Source organism: Thalia democratica, unplaced genomic scaffold (assembly GCF_965202585.1).
Source record: "Thalia democratica unplaced genomic scaffold, ktThaDemo2.hap1.1 HAP1_SCAFFOLD_480, whole genome shotgun sequence".
NCBI lineage: Eukaryota > Metazoa > Chordata > Thaliacea > Salpida > Salpidae > Thalia > Thalia democratica.
Window position 1 is genome coordinate 45226 of NW_028139527.1, and position 16276 is coordinate 61501.

The window sequence follows — 16276 nt, forward strand, 5'->3', positions numbered from 1 at the left end:
TATATTTTTTTAAATGTGTCAATTATCACAAAAACACATTGTGCAGAATTTAAGACAATTTGAAGAAAGTTTCACTAAAGCTTTTTTTGATTTTCTGTAGTTTTGAATGAATAATTTGAATTGTTTGAGAAGATTAAGTTCTGTTAAACTTTCTTTTAATCCCTTTAAGTTATAGGCTAATTTGTTTAAACTAGTTAGAAGCTCAACTGGGTGCTGACCAACAAAAGTTACGGAAAATGTTTGTAAAAAAACAGCTAACTTTTTTGTATGCTGTTTAAATCAGGGGTCGGCAAAGTTTTATTTTGACTTATTTTGTAAAATTTTGTTTAAAATAAATGTTAAAAAAAAATAGTGTTATCTTTGAAAGATAATCTATTGTCTGTATTTTTAAAGGTATGTCTTTTAAGCACATAAAAATGTTCCTTTTAAGACCTGCCAATCCTTGGTTTAAATAATAAAGTAAAAATATAAAGTAATCCATATAATAACTAATTTTAATTACAATAAACATCAATTCATTAAATTATCAGTTTGCAAACATTTATTAATGAGATAAAACTACAGTATTTTAAAAGATTAAATGAAAGTTGTGCAATATTACTTTAAAAAATTACTTATAATTTTTTTAAATGAATTAAATAATATAATCATAAAACAGATTAATCATCAAAATAAAATATAGACAACTAAGATTCATAGTAAAAGTATAAGTACTAGCTTAAACTTGTTTACTCATAATTTTAGTTTATATATGTATACATTTATAGAAAATATACACCAATTTTATATTCTTTAAAGTGATTATTTTCAAAACTCTGTAGAACAATCTTATTAGTATAGCATATTGAAACAATTTTACTTTAATAAATCAAGAACTTTGCAAATTGTTTTTACTGTTATCTTTTTACAATCTTGTTTTGTTAGGATCTCTATTAAAATTATATAAAAAAAATTGAACATTTATTTATGTGAATTTTATTAAGCTATTGTTATTAGGGTTTGATGAATAAACATTCCCAAAAAAAAAAAAAAAACTTTAATAGTTAACTAATTAACTTGTGTCTAAGTAAATAAGAACAGTATATGTAATTATTTTTTGACTATGATCTTCTACGTTACTTGTTTTATACATGTTTATCATGCATTTGTTATATTCATTATGTTTGTAATTTAGATAAAGGTATAAATTAGAAAACTATAGAGAATTTTTTCTTTACAGTTTGTCTGCTTTTGTTTTTACTTCTTTTAAAGTAACTGTAAGTTTATAAAGTGCTTTAAAAAACTGACTAAAATATGATTAATAGTCTTTTATAGTTGGGTAGTATTTATTTTTTGTTTTTAAAATGTATGTATACTTTAATGTATATAATAAAATGAAACAACTTTTTTTTTTAATATGTAACGAATTATTTTTATTAATGATCAAAACATTTACATAGTTTTTGTTATCACTGTAAAAAAAGAATAATTTACCTAATAAATTAAACTAGTTTTTATAATTATAGGTATAATTGTTTTATGATTGTATATAGTTTTAATTGATAAAAAGCAGATAAGATGACTCTATCAAGTAGAGATAGCTCATTTTCAACACCAACAAAAAGCTACAATCGTCCCAGAAGGTTTTTTGTTTATAATACAAACAAACTTAACTACTACTTTTATTAAAAAAATAACTTTGATACTTAAACATTCATTTTTGAAATTTACACCATAATTTGATGTTAATATCAACAATGCTATATGTATTATTTGAGAGAAAAAAAAACTAGTGCTTTGTATTTGGTAGTTATTTTTATAGTTCTTTTATAAATTTAATATAGACCCAAAAATGTGTACTTTCAAAAACCTGGAAGAAATTTCTAAAAACTAGTAGCAACCCTGTGTTATTTTAAAACATAACCAGTGGTCCATTGGATCCTAACTAAAAAAAAGGATTTGGCTGGACCCTAAATTCAAAAAAAAGATCAGGGGAGGAGGCTTATTTTAATTAAGCTACAGATTGCTTTATACAGATTTTGAAAACTCAAAATAATTTTTGAGATATAGCTTGTCAAAGTTGGAGACTACAACAAGTTCCTTATGCAAGGCACAAACTAAACAGAAAATAACTAGAAATCACTAAAAAACCTATCTTTTCCAACGTTTTTTGAGATAACTACCTCCTATGCCCATAACATGAAAGCTCGTATGTTGTTGCTAGAATCCTCTACAGCACCCTGTTTCATTCACATGCTTCAACTGATAATTAAAGGTTCAATTTTTTCAGAAAGTGAAATAAGTGTGTTAATAGCCAAGGCTTGTCAAACTATTGGCCACTTAAACCATTCTTCTACAGTGTGCGAGAAACTAAAAAAAAATCCAGGTCACTTTACGTTCATCAGTGTAAATGCAAAAAGCCTTTTTACTTGTGCAAGATGTTGAAACAAGGTGGAACTTAACCTACCTAATGCTGAAAAGATTAGAAAAACCTAAAACATATGTCCAGAACTATGTGGCTAACAACAAATTTAGTCTTAAATTTTTTTTTACAGCTGATATAATGGAAACTTGTTAGCCTCCTTTATGAACTGCTTGAATCTTTTTACATAGTAACACAGCAGTGTAGTAAAAACAACGCATTGCTGTCAAGTGTAATCCCGCATGCAGCAGTACTAGAAAAGGTTTTTAATCATAAAGCTAATAGTTCACCACGTCTAGATCAAAGTAGCTCAACAACCTTTGCAGAAAATATAGAAGAGGTTTTTAAAGAAGGTTTTATACTATTAATAATCTCACATGAATAAACCTTCATGATAACGACTTGTTTTAACTCACAACAGCTATTGATCCATGGTATTGACTTGAATTTTCTCTGCTAATCTCAAACAAAAGGTTGTAAAACTACTGAAACCAGAAGTAAAAAAGTCATAGTTGTTGTGAGACTGGTCAAAGTGGTCAAGTTCCTCTAGTACCGCCTAATAACCTAAATCTCAACTACCTAAAATTGGTGTTTGCAAAAATTTTTTCTTGTTCTATTCTACATTTAAATTGGAAACAAGTGCAAACACTCACGAAAGTGAGCAACAATATTCAGTTGATCAAGAGATTGAGACATATTTTTTTTTGGCTTAAGAAAATTTATCTCCTGAAGAAGTTAAAGAAGCTGAAGTCTTATTTTGGTGAAACTCAAACAAGAAAAACGTACACACATCTTGTTCCAGGTTTGCAAGAAGGTATCTTTCAGAACTACCATCTTTGTTTATACTGAAAGGTTTATTCAGAAGCTGGTAACTTGTACTATTTAAAGCAGAACTGATGGCTTCAAAAAACCGGCAAAATTTTTTTTATTTCGTCATCTCAACTTAAAAAATAAGATTAGATTTCTTTGTAGCTTAATGCTGATATGAGTAAATGTTATTTAATAAATTAGTTACTTTTGTATATGTAAAACAGTTGCTATGGAAGATATTCTTCATCTTATAGTTTGAGCTTTTGTAAATAAAAGTATAATGTAAAGCTTATTGTTGAAAAAATAAATATAGTTCGTTATTTTTTAAAGCATTTTAACATTTAAATCATTTTTCTTTAGTGTCAAACAAGGTACAAAATTAAAGTTTAGTCGTATAAGTAGCAGCTTAAAATTTAACATTAAAACTGAGATTTCGTATTGTTAGATTTTTTTTAAACGTTTTTTCCTAGTGTTCAAAAAAATATTTAGACAATAAGATTGATTTTTAACATAATATTTGTATTAAACATTTTTTACTAATTAATGGTATTTTAATAACTAAATTTTAAGTTTGTTCTCTATTAAAACAACATAAAAACTTAAAACATTTAGAATCCTAATTTAAAAATAAGGTTCACATCTGGTTCTGGCCGAACTTAAAATAAAAAAAAGATTCGGATCAGACTGGATCTTTAATTAAAATAAATATCCGGATCCTAAAATATAGGATCTGGTAGATCACTAAACATAAGTGCTATTTTTTAAAGCCACATAGGAAAAATGTTAGTTAGATAACAAATACATTAAATGTTTAATTACAGTAACCTGTCAACTAGGTACACTCTTCTTAGGTACGCCCTACTGGTATGGTATTCACTTTCTAGCTGAAAAACACTGTGTTCAAAATGCCATTTTGTTTTAATTTGAAAAAAAAAAACCTTAAGTTACTTAAACAAAACTATTATACATTTAAACAAATTATATTGTATAGAATTTTGATAAATAAAAACTAAAGAAACCAGAAAATAAGTTATGAACTTAGAAATTGTATATCACATCAAATATTAATAAAAAACAAGTTAAAGTTTTTTTTACAAAATTAACAACCAGTGGAATTCAATTTTGCATAGACATGATTAAAGCATAGGAATAGAAAATACTTAAAAAGAAAATAATGAACAGTGCAATTAACATTTAGCATGAGTGATCTGAGATTGTGGTAACCATGATAAATACATAAAAATAAAATAAGTAAAAAGGAATCTTATAAAATCAATTAAACTTTTAAACACTCTTTCCTAAATCCGCTACTGTCAATATCAACTGTAGAAACCACAGTCTACTATGAGCACCACACCATTTTATTCTTTACTGTTGTTTTCTACTAAGACAACCAGTTAGAATGCAAAGAGTTCAAAAATAATAAGTAAGCACGAGTACAATTTATAACCGTAAACTATGTTTTTTGAATAAATATAAATAATTTTTTTCTCTTTTTTCATAAAGCTTTATTTTTTTTAATTATTAGTTAGTTATATGTACAATTTAAATTTTAAAGGTACAAGGAAAAAAAAAGATTAAAAAACTTTGGGCTGAATCTAAATATAAATATACAAACATATAAAACATGTTTGTATTAGGCTTGTTGTAGGTAATTAAAGACCAAAGTATCCTAGGTATGCACTTATAAACTGTTTTCAAAGTGCGTACCTAGTTAGCAGGTTACTGTATTTGGTTTGAACAATTTTGTTGTTGCTATTTCTGTTTGATACAAAAACTTTTTGATAAATTTGATATTTACTTTAGCTAACTACTTGATTGAAGTTTAGTCATAAAAGTTCATTACCAACAAATTTTTTAAATGATTTTAGATGTTTTTTTTTTCACTTTTAAATATTCAATTGGCGTTTTTTATGTTTTTTAAATAGCATATATTAAAACCAGTGTGCAGATTATTATTTTTAGATAGGTTTTCAATTAAAAATTAATTCAGGTCAAGCACAACAACTGGAAAATCATACAGTAAACCTGGTTTGTACAGAACACAGTCTTTACAGAAAGCCTTGGAAAAGTCAAGATCAATAAAAGTAAGTCTTACATTTTTGTTTAAGAGTTGATAAATAATTGCGTTTATAAGAAAAAAAAAATTAAATGTCATCTTCTCTTTATATTATTATTGTTTTTTTTTTGTTTAAGCTCAGGTCATATCAGGCTAGTTTTTGATCACTACGCATGTTTTTGCCTCAAAGAGTGGTATCCCTGAAATATGGTTACTATAAAATGTATAGTAAATATATAGAATAATGGAAGATTAAAAATAATATAACTAATCCTATGGAAAAGATTTATTTAAATAAGTTTTAAAAAACTTTAATATGGTATTGTTTAAGTTATCTGATGTAAAATACATTTGTACTACTAGTATTTAAAAAATGAACCTAATCTCTGTATTATAAATTTTTTCTATATAAATATTGATGTTATCATTTATTTGTTGTAAATTTTTACTGCAAATTTGTTTAGATATAAATTAAGTTTTTTAATATTCTTTTAGCATAAATCTATTTGTTCCAATTCTCTCGAATTTAAATCTTAACGTTTTTACTTTTCCTCTTACTTCTTGATTTCTTTCAACAGCATTCAAGTGGTCCTTGAAGTTTTTTTAACATTCACTTACATCTAATGGTTTGTTGTTTGTTTGGTTAATTAAGTTTGTTGGTTAAGAAAAGCGTTTTAAGATATACTCAGAGTTTTATTATAAGAATTATAAAAGAAAATGGTTTGTTATTTTTTTAGAAATTTAAACAAAAAATATAGATGTAGGTACATATTTTAATGTAACACTTGATAATTTAAAGCTGAAACTAAGTAAATCGTTAAAAAAAAAATTAAGTTTTTAAAAGATAATTTAATTAATTGTTGAATTAATTAAATAATTTAATTTGTTTTTGTATTATCTTTATTTGTTTACATAATCTTCTTCTTAAATAATAATGAAAACCTTTGTTTTTAATAAGGTTATTTTAAATATAAGTAAAGTACTTCTAGAACAGCATTAAAAAAAATTAAAGCATTTCTAAGAATTTTCGTAACTATCATTTAAATAAACTAATAAATAATATATTTGTAAGAGATAAAAAGGTTTATACTGAAATATTGAAAGTGAGTAACAAGTTTTTCCTAGTATTTAAATTATTTTTGAGTTTAACTACAATAAGCGGTAAAACATGGTATCTTTTTAGTCATGTAAACATTTAAAATAACTTAGTTATAATTTTTATACTTTAGAGTCAAAATAAGTAATAATGAATATATAAATTTCATAAAAATATAGTTTCTTAAACGGTATTGACAAAAACAAATTTCGTAACACCATCAGTTTGTTAGTTATGAGAAAAATAGCCAAAATTAGTATATTACAGGTAAGATTCTACCGCAATGGAGACAAATTTCATCAAGGAATAGTTTTGGCAGTTTCGTCTGGCAGATTCAGAACTTTTGACTCTTTACTGATGGACCTAACAAAAAAACTATCTGATAATTCTGGCAACTTGCCTAAAGGTGTTCGATTTGTATTTAGCTCGGATGGCAAGAACAAAATTACCAGCTTGGACCATTTACAAGAAGGTAAGACTAAAAACATTTTAAACAAATTTAACCGCATGGTTTATAGTTAAATTCTTGTAAACTGTATAAGCTGTTTATCTTTAGATTGTAGCTTTGGTAGATAAAGTATTAAGTATGAGTCACTACGTTTTAATTTTTTACATGTTTAAGGGTATAAGTTAGTTGTTCTATATGGATTTTTTTTGATAGGCTGTTATAAAAAGAAAATCACCAGTAGTTCTTTATAAATCTTTTTAAATAGTAAAAACTTAACAAAACTTAGTAATATTTGAGGTACTATTTTTATTTTATAATAAGATTTTTTAAATTCAAAGTTTTATTAAAAAAGAATAAAAGTAAATAATAGTTTTTCAATATAGTGAATCTTGTCAATTTTTACAATATTTTACTAATATGCTTTAACACTGTTTTATTTATTTTGTTTTTAGTAATTGTTTTTGAGTTATTAAGTATACTCACAGCTCTTTAGATACGTTTTTACTTTTAAATCAGTTGTGTTAGCTAAACGTGTTTGTCACTTAATGTTTACATCTTACACATTTTGAATTCTTAACTAATGTGTGATTTAGTTTATCGAGTAGTTTGACCTAAATCAAATTTTTGTTCCTATTTTTTTTTGCAAACTATTGAATACTTTTATGTGTAAGTTAAAATTTAAAGTACATTTTGAGAAATTAGAGGTAGTGAGTTGAGTACTTTGTTGTAAATACTTAACTAATAATGATGTATTTGTTTGATAATTTGACTTAAATTATTGTTATAGTGTTCATAAATGCAATAAGAAGCTTTAATCTTATGTTTGATATTAAAAAGCCGTGATCATTTTTCATAATACTACATGCTTCCTAATTGGTTGTACAGGAGCAAGTTATGTGTGCTCGTCTTTTGATTCATACAAAAGAGTTGATTATGGCAACAAAGTAACGCCAGAATGGTGCACTAACGTTCGCGCTGCCAGTTCTACTTCTATGAACATCAACATTGGAAAAAATCAAGTTTGTAAAACTATATTGTGTAAAAGTCAAAACTTAGACATTTATTCAATTTCTTAAACTTTTTGGAATAATTTTATATACTTTAAGTTTTATGTTTAAATAAAGTAAAAGAAAAGCGTAGTATACACTTTTTATTTTATTTGTTTTTGCTTGTCATAACTCTAAAATGTTAAATAATTTAACATTTTAGTTTAGCCACCAATCTTATGTTGAAAAATTTTGTAAATTATTGTCTGTTGTTTTTTTAAGAGTTTAAAAATTAAAGTACTATTTATTTAAAAAGTGTTTATAACTAACCAAGTAAATTATATGCTAGTTAGTTAAAAACAGTATGTTATTTTATATAAAAGTGTTACTTCTTTAGAAAATTTATGTCAAAAACCATAAAAGTTATTTAAACTAATTTTATTGTTTTTATATCGTAGGCTTTTTAGGAATTAAAAGTTTTTTAACTTGATAAGATAAAACAAATAGTGTATTTAAATAATTTACCTGTTTTTACAACTAAACTTTGTTTGAATCTTATTGTTTTAAGTGTTGTAATGAATATTTATAAGACAATAAACTGTTTAAATAAATCATGTAAGGTATTTTACACTTTTAAATACCAAAGTTCTTAAAACGATGTCAATTAAACATTTTTGAATTTAAATAAAAATAACTTTTACATATTATTTACTCAAAGCTTATCAAGTATAAGGTTTTGACTAATAGCTTGTTACAAAGTACTTGATAACTAAAGCTTTTTTTACGTCTACAAATTTTTTATTAAACCATGTGTTAAATGCAGCTGAAATTAATAGTTTAATCTAATTAAGCGTAGCTGAAGTCACAAATTTGTTACATTATCTTTTTATCTTCACATGTTTGCAAACTCAAATTTAAAAGATTTTTATATAATTTGACAATTTTCAATATAATTTGATTTTTCTCAAAATAAACATTGAGCATGGTTATGACGTCATAGGCATATAGGACGTTTCAGATGAATGAACACGAAATGCGAAGTTGCACATCACACGAGCAGCTACACAGGAGTTTGTCGAGACTTTCACAACAAGGAAATTGCGCTCCTAACAACCAACAGCGTCTTTCTCAGAACTTTGACAGGGACATTATTCGACCTAGACTTGTTACGGTAATCAGAAATGGTATAAAACCAAGAAAATCCGTTAGTGATTGGAGTGTTTGAAACAGTTAAAAACCTATAATTTTAGACTCATGCTACTTTTTATAGATAAACTAAGTTTGTTTTACTATTTCTATTCACTTTTTTAATTCGAATTCATAACGCTTTTTATCAAGTTATAGTCGTATAAGCTAGTACTATCGTAGTTTTATTAGTTCAGTTGTTTTTCAATAAATACTTTTTATAATAAAGTTTTAATATTTTCAAATAAAAATTATGTTATGCTGCTGTTAGTTGAAATACGTACTTAGATATTTTAAAAGTTTTAATATAAATGAAATATTCAATATTTTCTAATTTTTCATAACACTAGTTTAATTTCTAACGCTTATTTAAACGACACAACTGTTTACATGTCAGTATCCAAAACAAAAGTTTTTTAAAGTTCACTTCGAAGTATGAAATTCAAAGCAGTGTAAATATTTGAATTTGAACCTTAAACTTAACAAACGTTGCCTTGTTCGTGACTGTAAGAATTCCAAAGTAAAATTTTTATTTAAAGCGGCCACATGCAAATTCTTCTCAAGTATAAAGAAGCTTTATATGTGACGTCACAATTATTCTAGCTTTCATAAAACTTAAGAGTTTTCATTGTTATATTAATGTGTTTTTTACCAGATAATAAATACTTTAATGAAAATATTTTTTTTAGATTTAACTATATTGTTAAAAGATTTTAAGAGTTTAAATAAATCTGTTTTAAAACAATTAGTGTAGTTTGTAAAGTAAATAAATTTCAAAATAATGTTTAACTAACGCTCCTAACAAGTTTAAACTTTAGTTATTGAAATTTTTATAGCACTATTTTTTTTAAAAGAAGTATTTGTAGTTTAGTTTTTTTTTTGTTTATAAAGATTTTTATTTAAGGTTCGTATTTTATTGAATAAGAAAACATGTCACTCATTAGAACAAGTGTTTAATGATATCACGCAAGAAATCAAATTAGATAGTGGTGCTGTTAGAAAGGTTTTTATGTTATCTGGAAAACAGGTAAACATATTTTAAAATTTTATTTGTTAAAACTGTAAAATGTTTATGATTGTTTTGGACAACAAATTAATAGATAAAAGATTTTGATTTTAACACTTTTATAAAACTTGGTAATGGACATTAAGTTGTCTTTGTTTCGATTTTTAGATACTTTTATAAGGTTAGATTTTTTAAGTTAAAAAAATTATGAATGTGCTTTCAAAGTATTAAATAAATGTTTTTTATTTGTAACATTGTCTTTTTGAAACTAGGTATTGTCTTTGCAAGATTTTTTCGGTGAAGATGAAACTTTTATAGCATATGGCAGTCATGAAAAAACTTCTCAAGATGATTTTATTGTCGTTCCTCAAGGTTTAGTTTAACATCTTTAGTTTTAAATTTACCTTAACTAAAAAGTATTCTTAGTTAACAGTAACGTTTAAAATTAAATTTTGTTGGTTTTTTTATTTAAATAAAAAGTTTCTTTTTGATTAGTTTACAAACAATTGTTAGCATTAAAGTTACTTTTCTCTTCACTTATTTGTAAAATGCATGTTCTAGATTAGCAAAAAAAAATTTAATGCTTTAATACAACTTTTTAAAATTTATGCTGAAAACAATATTTCTATTCTTAACCTTTTAGTTTATGCTTTATATGTTAGTAATATAAAGAGATTGACTATTAAATTAGTGCTAATTAGGTAATTATTTTTATGCAATTAAAAAAGTTTAGTTTTCGTATAAAAGTATCAAGTTTAAGTTTAGTTTATGACTAATGCTGCATGATCGTCTTTGGTTATTAATAAGGAGAATTAAAAGTTAATAATTTTTTTAACTACTTCCTTATAAAGTTCTCAACTTTTTATATATTAAAACCCTTTTAGTTATTTGAAAAAACAAAAAGCTTGTAAAAACTTATTAACTTATTAAGTTTTTAACACTTTACAATAAAAAGTTAATTAAAATTTGATTGTAAACTTTTTACAAAGACAATTTTTTTTTCTGCTGTGTTTAGAGGAAAGCTGTTAATTCAGCTAAAATATAGTATAATTTATTTTTTTAATTAAAACTTTAGAATATATACAGGGTTGGCAAATAACTAATTTTCAACAAAAATTGTAAATAACCTGGAAAAACCTAGAGTTTTTAACTATTTTTACATGTAAATTAATGAATTTTAGAATATATACAAAAAATTTTATCACATACAATAATTTTTTATGTATTCTTAAGAGTTTTATTCAATATAAAGCACTTTTAAAGTAGCATTACAGTATATTTTCAATCTTTTTATACTATTTAAGACATTTTTTACCTTAAATTTAATTTTGTTCAAAAAATAAACAAAAAAACTAGAAAAAAAAACTTTTGCAACCCTGTATATAAAAAGTTCAAAAAAATTAGAACTTTGTTTAGGTTATTTTACAAATTTGAGTTTTTAAAATTTTTATTGTAAATTATGTATTTTATGTTATATATTATTATTCACTGATCATAAGCAGACTAATAAGTAGCTGTTCTTTTACTAGTTATATAAAGTACTTCTTTTTTTATCCAAGTTTTCAAAGTAAGAGGACGATATCACTCCCTTTTAGAAAACCTATTTAAATAACTAATAAATGTAAAAATCAAATAACATGTTAATGAAAAAATATTTATTTGTAAAAAATAGTTATTGTTGTACTGCCAGTAATTAGCACAAATTGATAATTTGAATGATTCCAAACATTTTGGTTTTTTCTTTTTAAGCTTTTAATTTATAATAAGAAACTTTCAGAAGTGCAAAGAATACGTCCTTATTCCAACACGCCATCGAGCAGTGACAAAAGACGGGTGAAACTGCAACGAAAATATTCAAATTCAAGTCAGACAAGCTCCAAAGTTTTCACGGGTAGCAACGGAACTCCACGTAGGAACCCGAGACCCATAAGTATGCCATCCCACTCCGCTCTGTATAAACAGCAGCTCCAACAAAACAAACACAACCAGGTTGTTGCAGTTTACTAGTTTAGTCTTTTACACTTTGTCTTGGATCTTCAATTATTTTTGAACTCTTTAAGAAATTCACATGTTTGTTATTATTATATGAAAGATTAAATATTACACCGTAAGTTACCATATCAAAGTTATTTTTTAAATGCTTAGTTGAACATACTTTGTACTGCAAACAACGTTTTCGTAGCCAAATGCCGCATTAAAAATAAGCTTTGTGAAAAAGTTTACAAAATAAAATTAAATGAGCCAATTTTTATTTTAGTTTTTTCTAAATTAGACAGTTTTATTTTTAGTCCATCTATAAAATAACTTGAATCATATGTAAATTAATTATAGTATTGTATTAAACTGAAATTTTTAAATGTTTAGAATTTATTTTGACATAGTAAATATTATAGTAATTACTAAGTACTCATTCTATCATAACTGCTCAGTAAAATTAAAGGATAATTAATGAAAAAATCTTAAATTTTTATACAAATAATTTTTTTAAATTTAAATAAGGATTAATTAAGTAATTTTTTTTTTTTTGCATTAATTCAAAAGATTGTTAATCAAACAATTTAACTTAGTAAATAATGTATTATTAACTTTGCATAGCGAATGATGAGTTCATCGCAATCAGCCCGCAATTCGCCGATGACAACAGTCAACCAGGACGTCGCTTCCATGGTAACCTCCCGCATCAACAGCTTGCAGGGCGACAGCAAGTGGCCACAAGCTGTCAATTCGGCGTATGACGTTGGAGAAGTGATTGGCGATGGCACGTATGCTGAAGTGAGAAAGTGTTTCGATCGCAATAATGGAAATAAGTTTGCACTGAAAATTGTGGACAGATCGAAATATGTAGGCAAGGTTTGTGTGTGAGGTTGTAATGAACTAAGTTTGATGATTTTTAATCTACAAGTGGTAGACTAAAATTTCAATTAGTATAAAAATAGTGTTTTAGTACTGAAATTGTTTAATAAATGTATTTAAAACTGATGTTTGTATTTGTGATAGTTATAACATATCAATAAAGAAATTATTTGAAAGGAAAATTTAGCCATAAACGAAGTAAACTTGCTGAGATCAATTCGCCACAAAAATATTATAAGATTGATCAGAGACTTGACCACTCCTCATGACATTTACATGGTCCTTGAATATGCCAATGTAAGTTATGTTTTAAAAATTAATAATAAAATTTAATAATTAAAATCATTTTATGTGTTATATTGTTTATCATTTGACATTCAAAGCTCTTAAATGTAATTTTGTTCCATAAATTGTTATCACAAATATACTTTTTTTTGTTTATGAAAGCTAGCAAGTATACTATTAATTTTTTTTTTTTACCTAATGCAAGAAAGTATTTTTTGCACCTAATATTTTACAAATAAGTTTTGTAACTGCCAGGGTGGAGATTTATTCGAGGTGATATCATCAGCAGGATATTTGTCAGAAATTGACTCGTCATTGTACTTGTTCGATATTATGTCGGCCCTGCATTACCTTCACTCCCAGTCGATCGTTCATCGTGATGTCAAGCCAGAAAACTTGCTCGTATGTTTGTTCAATCATATTGTAGTATTTGAATAGTATATCTATATATATATATATCTATTGCTTTCTTAAAAAATAAAATGTTTTTGTATATTACATGTAAATTCTAGCTTGTGTTAGAATATATCTTTTTGTGAACAATATGAACAATTTTACATAAAAATTAGTTATGAGTAAAGTAAGTTAGTTGCCCAATATACAATTATAAATAGTTTTATATTGTTTCCTTCTGAATAACTTTCCTGCGGTAAAATTAATTTAAATTTACATCAGATTGTTAAAACGGGATAAAAGTTTCAGGAACAGTTCACTTAAAAATACTTTACTACCATTATGTGCAAATAAGTATCAAAATGAGTAAGCTTTATATTTAGGTTTAACTACTTTTAATACCATAGGTGTCGACTAGTGTGTCAACTGGCAAGCGTTGTTTGAAATTAGCAGATTTTGGAATGGCTACCATTATCAATAATCCTTTGTACACTGTTTGCGGTACACCAACTTATGTGGCTCCTGAAATTATTATTAACAATGGGTTTGTTTTTCAAAAATAAAGAAAATATTTTTGTTCCAAAAATGTTTTAACGAATTAATGTTTTGTTAATCAGATTTTGTTTTTATACCATTCAATTATATTTTTTGGTTATCATCAGTTTTAAGTTGTGTATATTTTCTAGTATAAAAAATTAAATCGGTATCAAAAAATCCTTTTAAAATAAGTTTTTTAACTTATTAAGCAAATATATTTTAGATACGGAAAAGAAGTGGATATATGGGCGGCAGGAATCATCACGTACATAATGCTGTGCGGATATCCTCCGTTTCGCTCCAACAACAACGATCAGGAGCAACTTTTCGACGAAATCCTTAAAAACAATCTCGATTATCCGACGAAGCACTGGGAAGATGTCTCGCCATCGGCCTTTCAAATAATCCATCTCATGCTGAAATCTCAACCTTCGGAGAGGCCAACCGCCAGACAATTACTAGCAAATCAGTGGCTCATACAGGTAATTTGTGTTGACCAAACTTTTTTGTTGAGTATTAAAAATAACTTGTAAACAACAAATATTTAAATTAGTCTTATTTTTGTTTTTATTAATCTTATTTTAGTTTTGTATTGAACAATTATAGTTAATAAACTTGTGTATACACAAGGAAACAAAATTTCGATATTTTATTTAAACAGATTTTAATTATAACAAACTTTTTCGTCAAGTAGGTATAAATAATAAATAAAAAGAAATGTTATATATCTATAAATTACTATCGTCTACAGATCAGGCACCAGGAACGTGAAGTGAGAAAAATGATGGCGTCATCTTCGAAAAAGCCACAAATGAATTCCCCAGCCACTTTTCCCAAAAAGAAACGAGTCAACAGTCGCGCCAGAAAACTGCAACAAAACAATAAAACCTTTAAAGATGATGCCAAGTCTTGATAGAAAAAATTATTTATTTTAGTAACGATTTGTATATACATTTTTTAAGTTTTGTAAAGCCTGGACATCCTCTATTTAGTATAACTTTCAACTGTTTCTTTAGTTAGCTTTCTAAAAAAAAATTTGTTTCTTCTTAATTTAACCAAACTATTAAAACTGCATTGAAGTAAAAAAGACTCGAGATTATTAAATTAACTTGTGACTTTAATTTGAAGCAGTAGTTTTTGTTTTATCGCCTAAAAGAAATCTGTCCCGTTTTTGAATATCTTGCCTATTTTTACATTGATGATTTTTGGCGACATTTTAAGCACACATTGAAATATGGAAGTGACACAGTGATTTTGTTTTTGAGAACTATGCTGCTTTGAACTTTTACCTTTGTGCATGTAGTTCTTATGTTTACATGTTTTAATTTATATTTTTGTCAAATTTTGTTTCTATATGTTGAATTTTGCATGTTGTATCATTTTTAACCCTTAAAATCAAGTTAAATGATTGTCTACTATTTGAAATCTTTATATCATTTTTAATAAACTTTAATTTTCACACAGTTGAACTTTTTATGTTTACAATTTTTTATAAGTTGAAAATGAATTTATTATTACTGTCCATAACTACTAGAAAACTAAATTTGTTGTAATCTCAGCAAAGAACTTATCTGCAATAGTCTTTATAAAGTAGTTGTTTGAGAAATTAATTGTGAAATTTAGATGATGTAACAAAAATACAGCACAAGCTATTTGAAACTTCTGTAACCAGTAAGCTCTATTTATCTACTTGCATGTTCGAACACGTATTATATTTTTTAATGCCAATATAAACTAAACTACATTTAATTTCAAATATTTCAATTTCTTTTAGACTCCGTGATGACTACTTAAATACTGTAAATAAAGTTATCGCAGCTATTTAAATGGCTGCATCATCATTATTGATAGTGACATCATTGCTTGAGATGCTAGATTACTTGTTATTGTTAAAGTTTTAGTTATTTATACTTTCGAAATATATTTTTATTTTAATCAATTTATTTATTTTAAAAAAATGGTAAACTAAAATAGTAAAAAATGTTATGAAAATAATTGCCTCACCCAAGTTTATAACTTTTTTACAGTAAGTATTTGATCAAACATAAATTTTATTTCAAACTATGAAAATTCTAAGAGTTCTTTTATAAACATACTAATATAATATTTTTAATATTTTGATAAAAAAACTTGTAGTAAATATTTTTAGTTTGTAAGCTCAGTAATCTGCCGCGTAACTTCGCTTATTAAATTCATTTAGTTGACCTATTTAGTTGA

General features: G+C 25.5%; 1 protein-coding gene across 4 annotated transcripts; it reads left to right on the forward strand.

Annotated features, from left to right (window-relative positions):
• Positions 1–1503: 1503 nt before the first annotated feature.
• On the forward strand, positions 1504–15896 carry LOC145846489 (serine/threonine-protein kinase DCLK1-like). 4 transcript variants are annotated; one of them, XM_082953247.1, is made up of 14 exons: positions 1504–1622; positions 5205–5298; positions 6634–6838; positions 7700–7833; positions 8801–9004; positions 9890–10012; positions 10264–10363; positions 11769–11980; positions 12587–12841; positions 13022–13141; positions 13385–13539; positions 13941–14066; positions 14283–14541; positions 14811–15896. In XM_082953247.1, exons 1-14 carry the CDS (start codon positions 1558–1560, stop codon positions 14970–14972), a joined length of 2214 nt encoding a protein of 737 aa, XP_082809373.1. In that variant the 5' UTR covers positions 1504–1557; the 3' UTR covers positions 14973–15896. The 4 variants fall into 4 exon arrangements, with proteins under 4 accessions (XP_082809373.1, XP_082809372.1, XP_082809374.1 ...); XM_082953246.1 differs by having other exon boundaries at positions 13385–13531; positions 13930–14066; XM_082953248.1 differs by lacking the exon at positions 1504–1622 and adding an exon at positions 5849–5896 and having other exon boundaries at positions 5219–5298; positions 13385–13531; positions 13930–14066.
• Positions 15897–16276: the final 380 nt, after the last annotated feature.

Excerpts from the sequence above, each read along its gene's own strand:
- LOC145846489 (XM_082953246.1), top strand. The coding sequence starts at position 1,558 with ATGACTCTATCAAGTAGAGATAGCTCATTTTCAACACCAACAAAAAGC. Across the intron at positions 5,299-6,633 it reads AAAAGTCAAGATCAATAAAA|GTAAGATTCTACCGCAATGG; the intron begins GTAAGTCTTACA and ends AGTATATTACAG. Across the intron at positions 12,842-13,021 it reads GATCGAAATATGTAGGCAAG|GAAAATTTAGCCATAAACGA; the intron begins GTTTGTGTGTGA and ends ATTATTTGAAAG.